Source organism: Thalassophryne amazonica, chromosome 1 (assembly GCF_902500255.1).
Source record: "Thalassophryne amazonica chromosome 1, fThaAma1.1, whole genome shotgun sequence".
Classification (NCBI taxonomy): Eukaryota; Metazoa; Chordata; class Actinopteri; order Batrachoidiformes; family Batrachoididae; genus Thalassophryne; species Thalassophryne amazonica.
The window spans coordinates 47,938,689-47,955,894 of record NC_047103.1 but is presented as its reverse complement, the minus strand read 5'-3'; the positions used below and the strand labels follow the sequence as shown (position 1 = coordinate 47,955,894).

Sequence of the window (17,206 nt, the reverse complement as noted above, 5' to 3'; positions counted from 1 at the left end):
CTGGTACCTTGTTTCCCATGTAACAATAAGAAATATACTCAAAACCTGGATTAATCGTTTAAGTCACATAGCACTACTATTATTCTGAACACTACTGTACCTGCCAGGTTTGATCAAAATAAGATTTGATATTTTGAAGATGTCTTTGTAACACAGTATAAAAATGGTTATATTGAGACCAAGACAACTGCTAGCATACACCTACAGTTGCATCGCTGATCATTAGTTCTACAGTAATACTTGGTACTTGCTGGTTAGCTTTTTTCTTGTTTTCTGGGACCATCTGCTGGTGCCGCACATTTACTCATACACCACACAACAGAAATGCCTTGGGTCTGAGATGGCAACCACCCAGGCAGACAATTGGTCCATAAACACCTCCAGAAAATGTAACTATCTATTTGCTGCAGCCAAGTGAAATGCAACCCCTGGCAAAAATTATGGAATCACCGGCCTCGGAGGATGTTCATTCAGTTGTTTAATTTTGTAGGAAAAAAAGCAGATCACAGACATGACACAAAACTAAAGTCATTTCAAATGGCAACTTTCTGGCTTTAAGAAACACTATAAGAAATCAGGAAACAAAATTGTGGCAGTCAGTAACAGTTACTTTTTTAGACCAAGCAGAGGGAAAAAAATATGGAATCACTCAATTCTGAGGAAAAAATTATGGAATCATGACTAGTATTTTGTTGCACCACCTCTGGCTTTTATAACAGCTTGCAGTCTCTGAGGCATGGACTTAATGAATGACAAATAGTACTCTTCATCAATCTGGCTCCAACTTTCTCTGATTGCTGTTGCCAGATCAGCTATGCAGGTTGGAGCCTTGTCATGGACCATTTTCTTCAACTTCCACCAAAGCTTTTCAATTGGATTAAGCTCCGGACTATTTGCAGGCCATGACATTGACCCTATGTGTCTTTTTGCAAGGAATGTTTTCACAGTTTTTGCTCTATGGCAAGATGCATTATCATCTTGAAAAATGATTTCATCATCCCCAAACATCCTTTCAATTGATGGGATAAGAAAAGTGTCCAAAATATCAACGTAAACTTGTGCATTTATTGATGATGTAATGACAGCCATCTCCCCAGTGCCTTTACCTGACATGCAGCCCCATATCATCAATGACTGTGGAAATTTACATGTTCTCTTCAGGCAGTCATCTTTATAAATCTCATTGGAACGGCACCAAAAAAAAGTTCCAGCATCATCACCTTGCCCAATGCAGATTCAAGATTCATCACTGAATATGACTTTCATTCAGTCATCCACAATCCACGATTGCTTTTCCTTAGCCCATTGTAACCTTGTTTTTTTCTGTTTAGGTGTTAATGATGGCTTTCGTTTAGCTTTACTGTATGTAAATCCCATTTCCTTTAGGCGGTTTCTTACAATTCGGTCACAGACGTTGACTCCAGTTTCCTCCCATTCGTTCTTCATTTGTTTTGTTGTGCATTTTCGATTTTTGAGACATATTGCTTTAAGTTTTCTGTCTTGACGTTTTGATGTCTTCCTTGGTCTACCAGTATGTTTGCCTTTAACAACCTTCCCATTTTGTTTGTATTTGGTCCAGAGTTTAGACACAGCTGACTGTGAACAACCAACATCTTTTGCAACATTGCATGATGATTTACCCTCTTTGCCTCTACTGGTGGTTGGCTCTCACTGCGGTATTGTATCACTTCCTGTTCCGGAGCACAGCGGTGTTTTGCTGTATCTGTTAGCTGTTTAATCTGTGCAGTTAGATTGATCTAGTTAACTAGATAACGATTTTTTTCACAGTGTAATCTTCACATGCCTTAACTAAAGCACTCCTTCTGCTGAATCACCTCTAAATTATTTACACATTATTCACTTTGTGTGTTTTTAGGAATCCGCTAGCTTAGCGCAGCTACTAGCTCTTAGCCGGTTTAGCATGGCGGCTTCTCCTGTCTCTCCCGCACTTTACTGCTCTGGGTGTGAAATGTTTAGTTATTCCTCGGCATCCTTTAGCAGTAACGGTACTTGTAATAAGTGTAGCTTATTCGCAGCTTTGGAGGCCAGGCTGGGTGAATTGGAGACTCGGCTCCGCACCTTGGAAAATCCTACAGCTAGCCAGGCCCCTGTAGTCGGTGCGGACCAAGGTAGCTTAGCCGCCGTTAGTTCCCCTCCGGCAGATCCCAAGCAGCCGGGAAAGCAGGCCGACTGGGTGACTGTGAGGAGGAAGCGTAGTCCTAAACAGAAGCCCCGTGTACACCGCCAACCCGTTCACATCTCTAACCGTTTTTCCCCACTCGGCGACACGCGCACCGAGGAACAAACTCTGGTTATTGGCGACTCTGTTTTGAGAAATGTGAAGTTAGCGACACCAGCAACCATAGTCAATTGTCTTCCGGGGGCCAGAGCAGGCGACATCGAAGGAAATTTGAAACTGCTGGCTAAGGCTAAGCGTAAATTTGGTAAGACTGTAATTCATGTCGGCAGTAATGACACCCGGTTACGCCAATCGGAGGTCACTAAAATTAACATTGAATCGGTGTGTAACTTTGCAAAAACAATGTCGGACTCTGTAGTTTTCTCTGGGCCCCTCCCCAATCGGACCAGGAGTGACATGTTTAGCCGCATGTTCTCCCTGAATTGCTGGCTGTCTGAGTGGTGTCCAAAAAATGAGGTGGGTTTCATAGATAATTGGCAAAGCTTCTGGGGAAAACCTGGTCTTGTTAGGAGAGACGGCATCCATCCCACTTTGGATGGAGCAGCTCTCATTTCTAGAAATCTGGCCAATTTTCTTAAATCCTCCAAACCGTGACTGTCCAGGGTTGGGACCAGGAAGCAGAGTTGTAGTCTTACACACCTCTCTGCAGCTTCTCTCCCCCTGCCATCCCCTCATTACCCCATCCCCGTAGAGACGGTGCCTTCTCCCAGACCACCACTAACCAGCAAAAATCTATTTAAGCATAAAAATTCAAAAAGAAAAAATAATATAGCACCTTCAACTGCACCACAGACTAAAACAGTTAAATGTGGTCTATTAAACATTAGATCTCTCTCTTCTAAGTCCCTGTTAGTAAATGATATAATAATTGATCAACATATTGATTTATTCTGCCTTACAGAAACCTGGTTACAGCAGGATGAATATGTTATTTTAAATGAGTCAACACCCCCGAGTCACACTAACTGCCAGAACGCTCGTAGCACGGGCCGAGGCGGAGGATTAGCAGCAATCTTCCACTCCAGCTTATTAATTAATCAAAAACCCAGACAGAGCTTTAATTCATTTGAAAGCTTGACTCTTAGTCTTGTCCATCCAAATTGGAAGTCCCAAAAACCAGTTTTATTTGTTGTTATCTATCGTCCACCTGGTCGTTACTGTGAGTTTCTCTGTGAATTTTCGGACCTTTTGTCTGACTTAGTGCTTAGCTCACATAAGATAATTATAGTGGGCGATTTTAACATCCACACAGATGCTGAGAATGACAGCCTCAACACTGCATTTAATCTATTGTTAGACTCGATTGGCTTTGCTCAAAATGTAAATGAGTCCACCCACCACTTTAATCATACCTTAGATCTTGTTCTGACTTATGGTATGGAAATTGAAGACTTAACAGTATTCCCTGAAAACACCCTTCTGTCTGATCATTTCTTAATAACATTTACATTTACTCTGATGGACTACCCAGCAGTGGGGAATAAGTTTCATTACAGTAGAAGTCTTTCAGAAAGCACTGTAACTAGGTTTAAGGATATGATTCCTTCTTTATGTTCTCCAATGCCATATACCAACACAGGGCAGAGTAGCTACCTAAACTCTGTGAGTGAGATAGATTATCTTGTCAATAGTTTTATATCCTCATTGGGGACAACTTTGGATGCTGTAGCGCCTCTGAAAAAGAGAGCCTTAAATCAGAAGTGCCTGACTCCGTGGTATAACTCACAAACTCGCAGCTTAAAGCAGATAACCCGTAAGTTGGAGAGGAAATGGCGTCTCACTAATTTAGAAGATCTTCACTTAGCCTGGAAAAAGAGTCTGTTGCTCTATAAAAAAGCCCTCCGTAAAGCTAGGACATCTTACTACTCATCACTAATTGAAGAAAATAAGAACAACCCCAGGTTTCTTTTCAGCACTGTAGCCAGGCTGACAAAGAGTCAGAGCTCTATTGAGCCGAGTATTCCTTTAACTGTAACTAGTAATGACTTCATGACTTTCTTTGCTAATAAAATTTTAACTATTAGAGAAAAAATTACTCATAACCATCCCAAAGACATATCATTCTCTTTGGCTGCTTTCAGTGATGCCGGTATTTGGTTAGACTCTTTCTCTCTGATTGTTCTGTCTGAGTTATTTTCATTAGTTACTTCCTCCAAACCATCAACATGTCTATTAGACCCCATTCCTACCAGGCTGCTCAAGGAAGCCCTACCATTAATTAATGCTTCGATCTTAAATATGATCAATCTGTCTTTATTAGTTGGCTATGTACCACAGGCTTTTAAGGTGGCAGTAATTAAACCATTACTTAAAAAGCCATCACTTGACCCAGCTGTCTTAGCTAATTATAGGCCAATCTCCAACCTTCCTTTTCTCTCAAAAATTCTTGAAAGGGTAGTTGTAAAACAGCTAACTGATCATCTGCAGAGGAATGGTCTATTTGAAGAGTTTCAGTCAGGGTTTAGAATTCATCATAGTACAGAAACAGCATTAGTGAAGGTTACAAATGATCTTCTTATGGCCTTAGACAGTGGACTCATCTCTGGGCTTGTTCTGTTAGACCTCAGTGCTGCTTTTGATACTGTTGACCATAAAATTTTATTACAGAGATTAGAGCATGCCATAGGTATTAAAGGCACTGCACTGCGGTGGTTTGAATCATATTTATCTAATAGATTACAATTTGTTCATGTAAATGGGGAGTCTTCTTCACAGACTAAGGTTAATTATGGAGTTCCACAAGGTTCTGTGCTAGGACCAATTTTATTCACTTTATACATGCTTCCTTAGGCAGTATTATTAGAAAGCATTGCTTAAATTTTCATTGTTACGCAGATGATACTCAGCTTTATCTATCCATGAAGCCAGAGGACACACACCAATTAGCTAAACTGCAGGATTGTCTTACAGACATAAAGACATGGATGACCTCTAATTTCCTGCTTTTAAACTCAGATAAAACTGAAGTTATTGTACTTGGCCCCACAAATCTTAGAAACATGGTGTCTAACCAGATCCTTACTCTGGATGGCATTACCCTGACCTCTAGTAATACTGTGAGAAATCTTGGAGTCATTTTTGATCAGAATATGTCATTCAATGCACATATTAAACAAATATGTAGGACTGCTTTTTTGCATTTGCGCAATATCTCTAAAATTAGAAAGGTCTTGTCTCAGAGTGATGCTGAAAAACTAATTCATGCATTTATTTCCTCTAGGCTGGACTATTGTAATTCATTATTATCAGGTTGTCCTAAAAGTTCCCTGAAAAGCCTTCAGTTAATTCAAAATGCTGCAGCTATAGTACTGACAGGGACTAGAAGGAGAGAGCATATCTCACCCATATTGGCCTCTCTTCATTGGCTTCCTGTTAATTCTAGAATAGAATTTAAAATTCTTCTTCTTACTTATAAGGTTTTGAATAATCAGGTCACATCTTATCTTAGGGACCTCATAGTACCATATCACCCCAATAGAGCGCTTCGCTCTCAGACTGCAGGCTTACTTGTAGTTCCCAGGGTTTGTAAGAGTAGAATGGGAGGCACAGCCTTCAGCTTTCAGGCTCCTCTCCTCTGGAACCAGCTCCCGGTTCGGATCAGGGAGACAGACACCCTCTCTACTTTTAAGATTAGGCTTAAAACTTTCCTTTTTGCTAAAGCTTATAGTTAGGGCTGGATCAGGTGACCCTGAACCATCCCTTAGTTATGCTGCTATAGACTTAGACTGCTGGGGGGTTCCCATGATGCACCACTCTGCATTTAATCATTAGTGATTGATCTCTGCTCCCCTCCACAGCATGTCTTTTTCCTGGTTCTCTCCCTCAGGCCCAACCAGTCCCAGCAGAAGACTGCCCCTCCCTGAGCCTGGTTCTGTTGGAGGTTTCTTCCTGTTAAAAGGGAGTTTTTCCTTCCCACTGTCGCCAAGTGCTTGCTCACAGGGGGTCGTTTTGACCATTGGGGTTTTTCCATAATTATTGTATGGCTTTGCCTTACAGTATAAAGCACCTTGGGGCAACTGTTTGTTGTGATTAGGCGCTATATAAATAAAATTGATATGATTTGATTTAAGAGTTTGATAATCCTCTCCTTTGTTTCAATTGACATCTCTCATGTTGGAGCCATGATTCATGTCAGTCCACTTGGTGCAACAGCTCTCCAAGGTGTGATCACTCCTTTTTAGATGCAGACTAACGAGCAGATCTGATTTGATGCAGGTGTTAGTTTTGGGGATGAAAATTTAGAGGGTGATTCCATAATTTATTCCTCAGAATTGAGTAGGTCCATATTTTTTTCCCTCTGCTTGGTCTAAAAAAGTAACCGTTACTCACTGCCACAATTATTTTCCCTGATTTCTTACAATGTTTCTTAAAGCCAGAAAGTTGCCATTTGAAATGACTTTAGTTTTGTGTTATGTCTGTGATCTGCTTTTTTTCTACAAAATTAAACAACTGAATGAACATCCTCCGAGGCTGATGATTCCATAATTATTGCCAGGGTTGTATGAGCGTTCCCTTGGCCCTCTCCATTTGCCGTGGTCATATGAATACAGAAGTATTCACATTGAGAACTTAAGCAAATATTTTGGCTCTATGGGCAGAGGTGTGAAAATCTGTGTATCATCATGAATTACATGGAATTAATTGAAATTTGCTTCAACATTTCGTGTCCAAAATATGAAAGGACTGGCCAGTAAATCAGTAGTAAATGAACAACCTGACACCATGCTTTCTATTTGTGGGTTAATAACCCACACTAGCAGGATCCAGCGCTGGTTAGCGATCTTGGATCCACCCATCATTGCTACGAAAATGTCAAAGAAGAGAATACCCCCAGGGTCTGCGAGAGCGGGGGCGGAAGATGACCCACCCCGGACGGATAACATGGTGACCGACCAAGGAACGGAAAAGACAATGAATAGATAATCAGCACCGCAACAGATGGACCATCAACGCTGGCAGGACAAAAACTGCAGAACTGCATTTGCGGCTGGTCAAAATTAACAACAGCAAGGGGCCTAAAAATCCATCAAAGCTTAAAGAAATGCCTCAGCAAGCTCAGCAAGGGGTGTCGCATTGACCAATACTTCTTAAGAAGACGGCCAAATCAGTCGAGTGAAGCCTGGAGGCAGGAGAACCCCCACAGTCCTCAGGGTATCAGCACCTCAGCTGAAGCTCAGCACCGCATAGACCCTCCAGCAGTCTCCAGTCTGGAGCCTAGCCAGGAACAGCCAGCAGCAGTCTCCAGTTTAGAGTCCAGCCAGCTACAGTCAACACCAGTCCCCAACCTGGAGCTAGGCCTGCAATACCTAGCAACAGTTTACAGCCCAGAGCCCACACAGCCAACACCAGCTCCGAGCTCAGCACCTAGCCATCTGCTGCCAGCAACAGAAAGGAAGATGGAAGGAAGGAAACCTCAGATCCTGTGGCCCAAATCCAGCCAGAAGAGAGAGTGGGAGACTATCGACTTAGACCTCATCCTCCTGCTAGAACAACAGAAGGGTCCGGTCGAAAGAAAACTGGAAAACATGGGATCCATCATATACAGCTATGGGGCTGAGAGGTTTGGGATAAAAGAGAAAACCCGAAGGCAGCAAAAAGGCCCTTTAAGTCAGCCAAAGTCCAGGAGGCAGCGGGAAATCGACAGGCTTGTGAAGGAAAGAAGGCAATTGAGAAAGCAGTGGAAGAGAGCTACAGAGAAGGAAAGAGTCGGACTAGATGATCTGCAGGCAGAAATAAAGCAGTGATTGATGAAGCTGCGAAGAGCAGAGCACCTCAGGTGACAACGTAAGCGGAAAGAATGGACAAGGACCCGCTTCTACAGCAATCCCTATAGCTTCATTAAAGGCCTTTTTGAACGAGAAAAGAGTGGGAGCCTCAAAGTGCCCAGAAAAGACCTGGAAGAGCACTTGAAGAAGACCTACTCTGATGATCGGAGGCATGAGCCAGTCACCATCCCAAATGACATGCCACCAATTCATGCTCCTGAGTATCAAATGGATGTAAGGCCTCCCACATGGAGTGAGGTGGAGAAGACAGTGAAGCAGGCAAGATCAGCATCAGCACCGGGGCCCAACGGTGTTCCATATAGGTTTTATAAGAACACCCTGGGTGTGCTTAGATATCTCTGGAAACTGATGAAGGTGGTTTGGCAGAAGGGAGTGATACCAAAAGCATGGAGAAGATCGGGAGGTATACTAATCCCCAAAGAAATCTGGCATCAGTATCATCTGTCACCAGATACAAACTGCCAAAAAGGAACGGAGAGACCTGCATGTGGTGTTCTTAGACCTTGCGAACGCCTTCGGGTCAGTCCCTCACAAGATCTTGTGGACAGCCTTCAACTATTTTGGCGTACTAAATCAGTTCCATGGGAGGACACTTTCGAAGAAGCATATGAGCGTAAGAAGCTGCGTTACTCCAACTTAGCAGCCGAGGCAGAGGACAGAGGATGGAAAATAAGGGTGCGCCCGGTGGAGGTGGGGTGTAGAGGCTTCGTAGCCAGAACAACTGTAAAGCTCCTTAGGGAGCTCGGAATCAGGGGCCAGAAGCACAGACAAGCCATCAAGGAGCTGGCCAACACTGCAGAGAGAACGAGTCATTGGCTGTGGCTGAAAAGGAGTGACCCCACCTGGGCTGCTAGGGCAAACATGTAACAGCGGGACACACACCCGGGCTTGATCAACCTGTGGTGGGCCTGCCTAAGCAGAGGGTGTCTTGTGATAAATGGCCGAAACACCCTGTAACACTGAGGCACACAACTGATGATGTGTCCCGCTGGGAAAGCCTGATGGCAGCCATTCACCAATAAGTCCTGAAGTAAAAACATCAGGGATTACAACATCTAGTCCTTATAATGAATCCTGTGGTTATACTTTCGGAATCAAAGTAGGCTACATAGTTTGAATTTTACATTACGGCAAATATGGGCTGCATTATACCATATTTGCCTGTCTGAGGGCCAATTATCCACCCACCCCCTTTTTAAAGTTGGTTAAACTCCCATCCGAAATTAAATTTGTTTTTAATTAAAGATTTTTAAACACTCAAATAAAATAAATTAATTCCATGACCCCCTGCATATTGGAAAAAGCCAAAAAAAAAAAAAGAATTTTCACTATGTTTTCTCATCATCTGTTTGTTCTGTGCTCTTATTGTGGAAGATCTTGTGCAAGAAACAGGAAGTGTTCTGTGACAATGTGGCTAGCTTTGTACAAGCCTCCTTCACATGGTGAAGGAGCTACTAGCAGTTTGTGTTCATTTTTGTCTGACAAAAGTCTTTTTTCCATCCAGCAAAATACATTCCATGTCAGCTGATGTCTGCAAAGTTAGTTGCAAAATTTTGTGCGTATTCAAAACTTTGAGGAGAGTTCAGATCGAGATCTTTCCTGCTGCCGTTTTGAGTGTGAGAGAGTGGGACACAGAGTAGATATGTAGCATTTCTTGACCGAACACGGAGAAACTGACTTCAAGTGTTGACAGTCTGAATGTTCTAGTTTTTTCAACGAGAGGCTGAGGGGAATTTAAGTTTTTTCTTTATTTTTATCTTAATGAGCAGGAATCACGGGCAGCAACAAATAGATTATTTGCCTGCAGAATCACCTGTATTTAAACAGGTAGGGCCTTTGTGAAGCTTCCATCAGTGCCAGAGTTTTCTGCTTTAATATAAAAACTGCAAAATGTTTCAGTTAAGTAAATTATTGTCTGTGTGGTTAATATTGAAAACTGACCGTGCGTGTCACCTTTTTTTTTGTTGTTGTTTTGTTTTTTGTTTTTTGCTGTGCCAGTCATCTGATAAGGAGCACATTTAATAAATGACAAAAGGATAGGGGAAAAAACAGGTACAGACAGGTGATTTGTTCTTTATTTGTGACGAAATCAGACATCTTATTGAAATGGGTGGTCTGACAAACATAATGTTTTAATGAGTTTGTGCAAACGCCCTACCCCACTTCCAGTACACTTTGGTACAGAACGCCCAGGGTGCTCAGACCCGCGAATACGGTATATCTCATCAGTGAATTGCCTATATAAACAGTAAATAGTAGTCTTACCCTCTACGAGGGTAGGCTGAAAAGTTCTAAGGCTGACTATGATGCAGTTGTCGAATTGAACAAATTCAGGGTTACTAGTAACTGTTAGTAACAGTTAGTAACTGCACCTCAGACACAGTGATCAGCAGCACTGGAGCACCACAAGGAACTGTGCTCTCTCCAGTTCTGTTCACTCTGTACACATCAGACTTCAATTACAACTCGGAGTCGTGCCACATGCAGAAGTTTTCAGACGACACTGCTATTGTGGGATGTGTGCGAGAGGGACAGGAAAGAGAGTACAGGGACCTGATACAGGACTTTGTGGAGTGGTGCAAATCAAACCACCTGCAGCTGAACATTGCCAAAACAAAGGAGATCGTAGTGGACTTCAGAAGGTCTGGGCCCACTCTGCAGCCAGTCTCCATTGAGGGGGTCGATGTGGAGGTGGTCCAGACCTACAAATATCTGGGGACACTTATGGACGATAGGTTGGATTGGTCAGCCAATACTGACACCCTCTACAGGAAGGGACAGAGCAGACTGTACTTCCTGAGGAGGTTAGGGTCCTTCAGGATCTGCCATAAACTCCTGCGAATGTTCTACCAGTCTGTGGTAGCCAGTGTCCTCTTCTCTGTGGTGGTCTGCTGGGGGAGCAGCATGAAGAGGAGGGACGCCGGGCAACTGTACAGGCTGGTGAGGAAAGCTGGTTTAGTGCTGGGAACAGAGCTGGAGACACTAACATCAGTGGCAGAGAGAAGGACCCTCTGTAAACTGCTGGCCATCATGGACAATGTTGAGCACCCTCTGCACAGCGCCATCATCAGGCAGAGGAGCTCATTCAGCGGCAGACTGCTGTCCCAGTCCTGCCACACGGACAGATTCAGGAAGTCTTTTGTCCCTCAGGCCATCAGACTGTTCAACTCTTCCCATCTCAGTAAGAAATAATCCTGTGACACATCTGTTTGACCTTTTATTGCTTTCTTTTGCACTACCAACACTGTTTACACTGCTTACTTCTTTGCACAACCTACACTGTTCACATTGTGTACTGTTTACATCTGTGCTACCTCCTCACTACTGCACTACTACATTTACTCCTCCGTCATATTCTCTGAGACTGGATGCTGCACTTGCACACAAATTTATTTTATTTTTAGTTAATAGCTTTTATTGATTATTCCATTTTTTCTTTTATTCACTTAACCCTATTTTGTGTGTCTGGTGCAATGTGTGTGTCTTGTCTAATGTGTAAGCTGCTGGATGCCTTGAATTTCCCTCTGGGATCAATAAAGTATCTATCTATCTATCTGTCTGTCTGTCTGTCTGTCTATCTATCTATCTATGTATGTATGTATGTAGAGTGCTTTGATTCCCTTGGCATAGAAGCTTTCATCTTGTGAGTCAAAATAGTCCTCAACGGCAGCCATCACCTCATCATTGCTCCGATAGTGCTTCCCAGCCAAGTTTGTTTTCAGGTTTGGGAACAGATGAAAGTCTGAGGGTGCCAAGTCAGGGGAGTATGGTGGGTGATCTACCAGTTCGAATCCACACTCGTGGATAGTGGCCATGGCCACTGTTGACTTGTGAGCTGGGGCATTGTCTTGATGGAACAGCACCCCTTTCGTCAGCTTTCGTGGTCGCTTCTTTTTGATAGCCTTGTGTAACTGTCTCAGTAGGTTAGAATAGTACTGTCCATTTATGGTTTGTCCCTTTTCAAGATAGTCCACGAACACAATGCCCTTGGTATCCCAGAAAACTGAAACCATGACCTTCCCCGCAGACGAAACGACCTTGGCCTTCTTTGGAGGTGGTGACCTTGGGTGTTTCCACTGCATTGATTGTTTTTTTGTCTCTGGTTCTGGAAATGGCATTTCTCCTTCTTGGTGAGCCTTAGAACTTTTCAACCTACCCTCGTAAAAGCTCAGATAATACTCACTGCATTAAAGTGAGTTCATGAGGTCAGAATTGTAGCAAAATGTACAATTTGGCAGCTAAAGTGCGTGGTAATGCTTTCACAGTGGAGAGACTTTGCTCAGTCCACTGACAGCTGAGTGTACTGAAACTGTGTGAATTCCTCTCTGAATGCTACACTGTCTACAAGCAATTATAGTTTCTGCCATGCTTGAGCTTCTATTCATGGTTCCTGGTGTTGGACCAAGTCTCATTAAAGATTAGGTTGTACTTTACAGGAACTTCACACTCTGTTTATGCTGCTCTCCTTATGTTGATTTTGGCCTTCCAGTGTAGAGCAGCAGCTTTCATCAGATCAGATCATCAGCATCAGATCATTGCTAAGCAGAGGAGGCTGATCAAGGAGCAGCAACAGCAGATTTCACAACTAAAAGATGAGCAAAGCAGGACTGGTTTAGAAGTGCAGCAACCTCCACAGCTTACCCAGAAATTGTTTCCAAATGTTTCAAAGCCAAAGAGCCACAACTCTGAAACACCGCAGCAAAGGTAAGTGAGCAGAAGTTCACTGCAGCATCCAAATTGTAAGATACTCATAAGAGGGTCACCTGAAACATTCGGTCTCCTACGCAGTTATTTCAATAACAACTAGCATACTCACACGCAGCACTTAACTTTTTCCACATTTTCTTTTACAGCCTTATTCCAAAATGGAGTAAATTAATTTTTCCCCTCAAAGTCTACTCACAACACCCCATAATGACAACATGAAAAAAAGTTTGCTGAAATTTTTGCATATTTATTAAAAAATTTAAAAAAAAAATAAGAAATCACATGTGCATAAGTATTCACATTCTTTGCTCAATACTTTGTTGATGTACCTTTGGCAGCAATTACAGCCTGAAGTCGTCTTGAAAATGATGCCACAAGCTTGGTGCACCTATCTTTGGGCAGTTTTGTCCATTCCTCTTTGCATCACTTCTCAAGCGCCATCAGGTTGGATGGGGAGTGTCGGTGCCCAGCTATTTTCAGATCTCTCCAGAGATGTTTAATTGAATTCAGGTCTGAGCTCTGGCTGGGCCACTCAAGGACATTCACAGAGTTGTCCTGAGCCACAACTTTGATATCTTGGTTGTGTACATATTTAGCAGGTTTTCTTCCAGAATGTATCTGTATCTGCTGCATTGATCTTTCTCTCAATCCTGGCACTTGGCATTCACGGCAAAGAGTTCAATCTTTGTCTCATCTGACCAGAGAATTTTTTTTTTCTCATGGTCTGAGAATCCTTCAGGTGCCTTTTGGCAAACTTCAGGTGGGTTGCAATGTGCCCTTTACTAAGGAGTGGCTTCCATCTGGCTGCTCTCCCATATGGGCCTGATTGGTGGATTGCTGCAGAGATGGTTGTCTTCTGGAGGGGTTCTCCTCCCTCCACAGAGGAATACTGGAGCTCTGACAGAGTGGCCATCGGGTTCTTGATCACCTCCCTGACTAAGGCCCTTCCCCACAAATCACTTAGTTTAGACAGACGGCCAGCTCTAGGAAGAGTACTGATAGATTTGAACATCTTTGATTTATAGGTGATAGAGGCCACTGCGCTCATTGGGACCTTCAAAGCAGCAGAAATGTTTCTGTACCCTTCCCCAGATTTGGGCCTCAAGACAATCCTGTCTCGGAGGTCTACAGACAATTCCTTTGACTTCATGCTTGGTTTGTGCTCTGACATGCACTGTCAACTGTGGGACCTTATATGTAGACAGGTGTGTGTCTTTCCAAATCATGTCCAGTCAAATGAATTTACCCCAGGTGGACTCCAATTAAGCTGTAGAACCATCTAATGGATGATCAGTGGAACCAGGATGCATCTGAGCTCAATTTTGAGCTCTGGCATCCACATGTATGCGAAAATCTGAATTTGTTTTGGCGGGGGGACATTTTCTAAAAAGCTACTTATGTGCATGTGATTTCTTAATTTATTATTTTTAATACAACTGTAGAAATCTAAAAAAATAAAATCTTTTTCACTTAGTCACTATGGGCTATTGTGTGTAGAATTCTGAGGAAAAAAATAATTTCATCCATTTTGGAATTAGGCTGTAACATAACAAGTGGAAAAAGTTAAGCGCACTATAAATCCTACAACCCCTAGCAAAAATTATGTAATCACCGGCCTTGGAGGATGTTCATTCAGTTGTTTAATTTTGTAGAAAAAAAGCAGATCACAGACATGACACAAAACTAAAGTCATTTCAAATGACAACTTTCTGGCTTTAAGAAACACTGTAAGAAATTAGGAAAAAGAAATTGTGGCAGTCAGTAACGGTTACTTTTTAGACCAAGCAGAGGGAAAAAAATATGGAATCACTCAATTCTGAGGAAAAAATTATGGAATCATGAAAAACAAAAGAACGCTCCAACACATCACTAGTATTTTGTTGCACCACTCTGGCTTTTATAACAGCTTGCAGTCTCTGAGGCATGGACTTAATGAGTGACAAACAGTACTCTTCATCAATCTGGCTCCAACTTTCTCTGATTGCTGTTGCCAGATCAGCTTTGCTGGTTGGAGCCTTGTCATGGACCATTTTCTTCAACTTCCACCAAAGATTTTCAGTTGGATTAAGATCCGGATTATTTGCAGGCCATGACATTGACCTTATGTGTCTTTTTGCAAGGAATGTTTTCACAGTTTTTGCTCTATGGCAAGATGCATTATCATCTTGAAAAATGATTTCATCATCCCCAAACATCCTTTTAATTGATGGGATAAGAAAAGTGTCCAAAATATCAACGTAAACTTGTGCATTTATTGATGATGTAATGACAGCCATCTCCCCAGTGCCTTTACCTGACATGCAGCCCCATATCATCAATGACTGTGGAAATTTACATGTTCTCTTCAGGCATCTGCTTTTTTCTACAATTTAAACAATATTTAAACTATATGAACATCCTCCGAGGCCGGTGATTTCATAATTTTTGCCAGGGGGTATATCAGCGTAAAGCTTGGAGTGTTCTGTGTGAGGCAGTCACCTTCCTTTTGCACACACTTATGCCTCCCACACACACACACACACACACACACACACTTTTGCATCCCGTTAGTGATGAAATTGAGTGTCTTTTTTTGACACCAGCGATGGAGATGCTGTGCATCTGTGTTTGTTATGTGGCGCCTGCCACGAGCCTGGTCATGCAGACTCAATGTAATATTTGCCCTTCAGACTCCTTACCCACCTTCTGACTGTACTGGCATCCATACAGGCATCTCCATAGACAACACTCATTCATCACTGAATCTCAACCAGTGCACAACCCCTCCGTCACGAGGAATTCAATAACAGCGTGGTGTTTCAAATGGACTTCCATGTACATTGGCATTTTTTACTAACTACTGTGCATATGTGTTATGTCAAAGGCAATTTTTGCTCAAGCTTGAAATTGCAGACAAAAACTGCACTGTAAAAAAGAATAGTTGAGAATACTTCAAATTTGCAGGCAACAGTCTTATCCCAACAGTAATGGGACGAGAGGCGCTCGTAGAGAAAAGTGCCACATATAGACAAACAAACACATTCACATGCCTACGGTGAATTTAATGTTTGAAATTCACCTAACCTGTATTTGGAAGTGGGAGGAAACTGAAGCACCCGGAAAGAATCAACCCCAACATGGGGAGAACAAGCAAACTCCACATAGAACAGACCATAAGCGATCCAAGGACTTTCTTGCTGTAAGGCAACAGTGCTAACCACTAAGCCATTGTGCTGCCCCCTATCTTCTACTATAATAACAACAAACAACAACTCCTTTTAGAAAATGTGGTCTTTCCATGGCATCCAAAGATCTACCTAGTTGAAGGTGTGCAACACTGCCGTACTACCAGCCTTGCTCTACTCGACTGAATGCATGACGCTGTACAGCAAGTCCATCAGGAATTTAACCAAAATACAACTGAGGCATCTTCAGCAAATTCTGGTAATCAAATGGCCAGACGAGATACCTAATGTTGATGTTTGTAGAAGGGTTGGAACAACCAGAGTGGAAGCAGTCTGTTTACACTCCAATCCTCACCCATTATCATCAACTTTGGATAATGACCGAAAGAACAAAGATGTGGATAAAGTGGTGGGAATAATATTCTTCTGTCAGATATCTGGGTTAACATTCTGAGCCAGGGTGACAAGCATGAATATCTGGGAGGGAGTCTGTATAGAGACGTTGCTGCTTCTCATCAAAAAGAGCCAGGTGAGGTGGTTCATGTATCTGGTGACTATACCCCCTAGTCGTATGCCTAGGGAGGTCTTCCAGGCAGATCCATCTGGGAGAAGTCCCCGTGGAAGACCCAGGACTTGGTGGAGAGATATATTTCCCATCTGGATTGGGAATGCCTCGGGATCTCCCAGGAAGAGTGAGAGGACTTGGCTGAGGATAGGGAAGTGTGATGTGAGCTGCTTGGTCTACTGCCACCGTGACTCAGATAAGCAGCAGAAAATGAATGAATGAAGTATTAGGAAAATGGTAAATAGACTGTTTTTTCTGTAGTACTTTTCCATCTGATGCAGATCCTCTAAGCACTTTACGGTGATGCCTCACATTCGCCCATTCTCACACATGCATGCACACACACGCTGATGTCAGTGTGCTGCCATTTAAGGCGCTCTGTTCACCAAAAGTAACTCTGAGATTATAGACCTTACTCAAAGTCATCTTATTGAGTTTTCTGGTAAAGCTTATTTCCAGGTAATGCTAAAGAAAGTCACATTGGCAGTAAATACGTTTGCACTAATCTGAATAAACAATGTGCCTCATTCACCAATTATTATTATTATTAAACCTTTATTTAACCAGGAAAAGAGTCTCATTGAGATTAAAAATCTCTTTTACAAAAGCATCCTGGCCAAGACAGGCAGCAAGGTTACGTGTCAATTTCAGCATTCCACCACACGTACAGAATAAACAATTACCAGCCACTGGAAAAGTTTCAGTATAAAAGTTCAAAAACAACACACATTTTTACAATATAATTAAAAAAAAATCTTCTTAAGAACCTTCTTAGATTCCTTCT

The 17,206-nt window shown here is 42.5% G+C and overlaps 1 protein-coding gene across 1 annotated transcript in view; it reads left to right on the top strand.

Annotated features, from left to right (window-relative positions):
* ccdc191 (coiled-coil domain containing 191) overlaps positions 1-17,206 on the top strand; it is an 88,494-nt gene that overhangs the window by 44,144 nt on the left and 27,144 nt on the right. Inside the window, 1 exon segment of the mRNA XM_034169419.1 lies at positions 12,476-12,690. Within this exon segment, the coding sequence (XP_034025310.1) occupies positions 12,476-12,690 (215 nt within the window).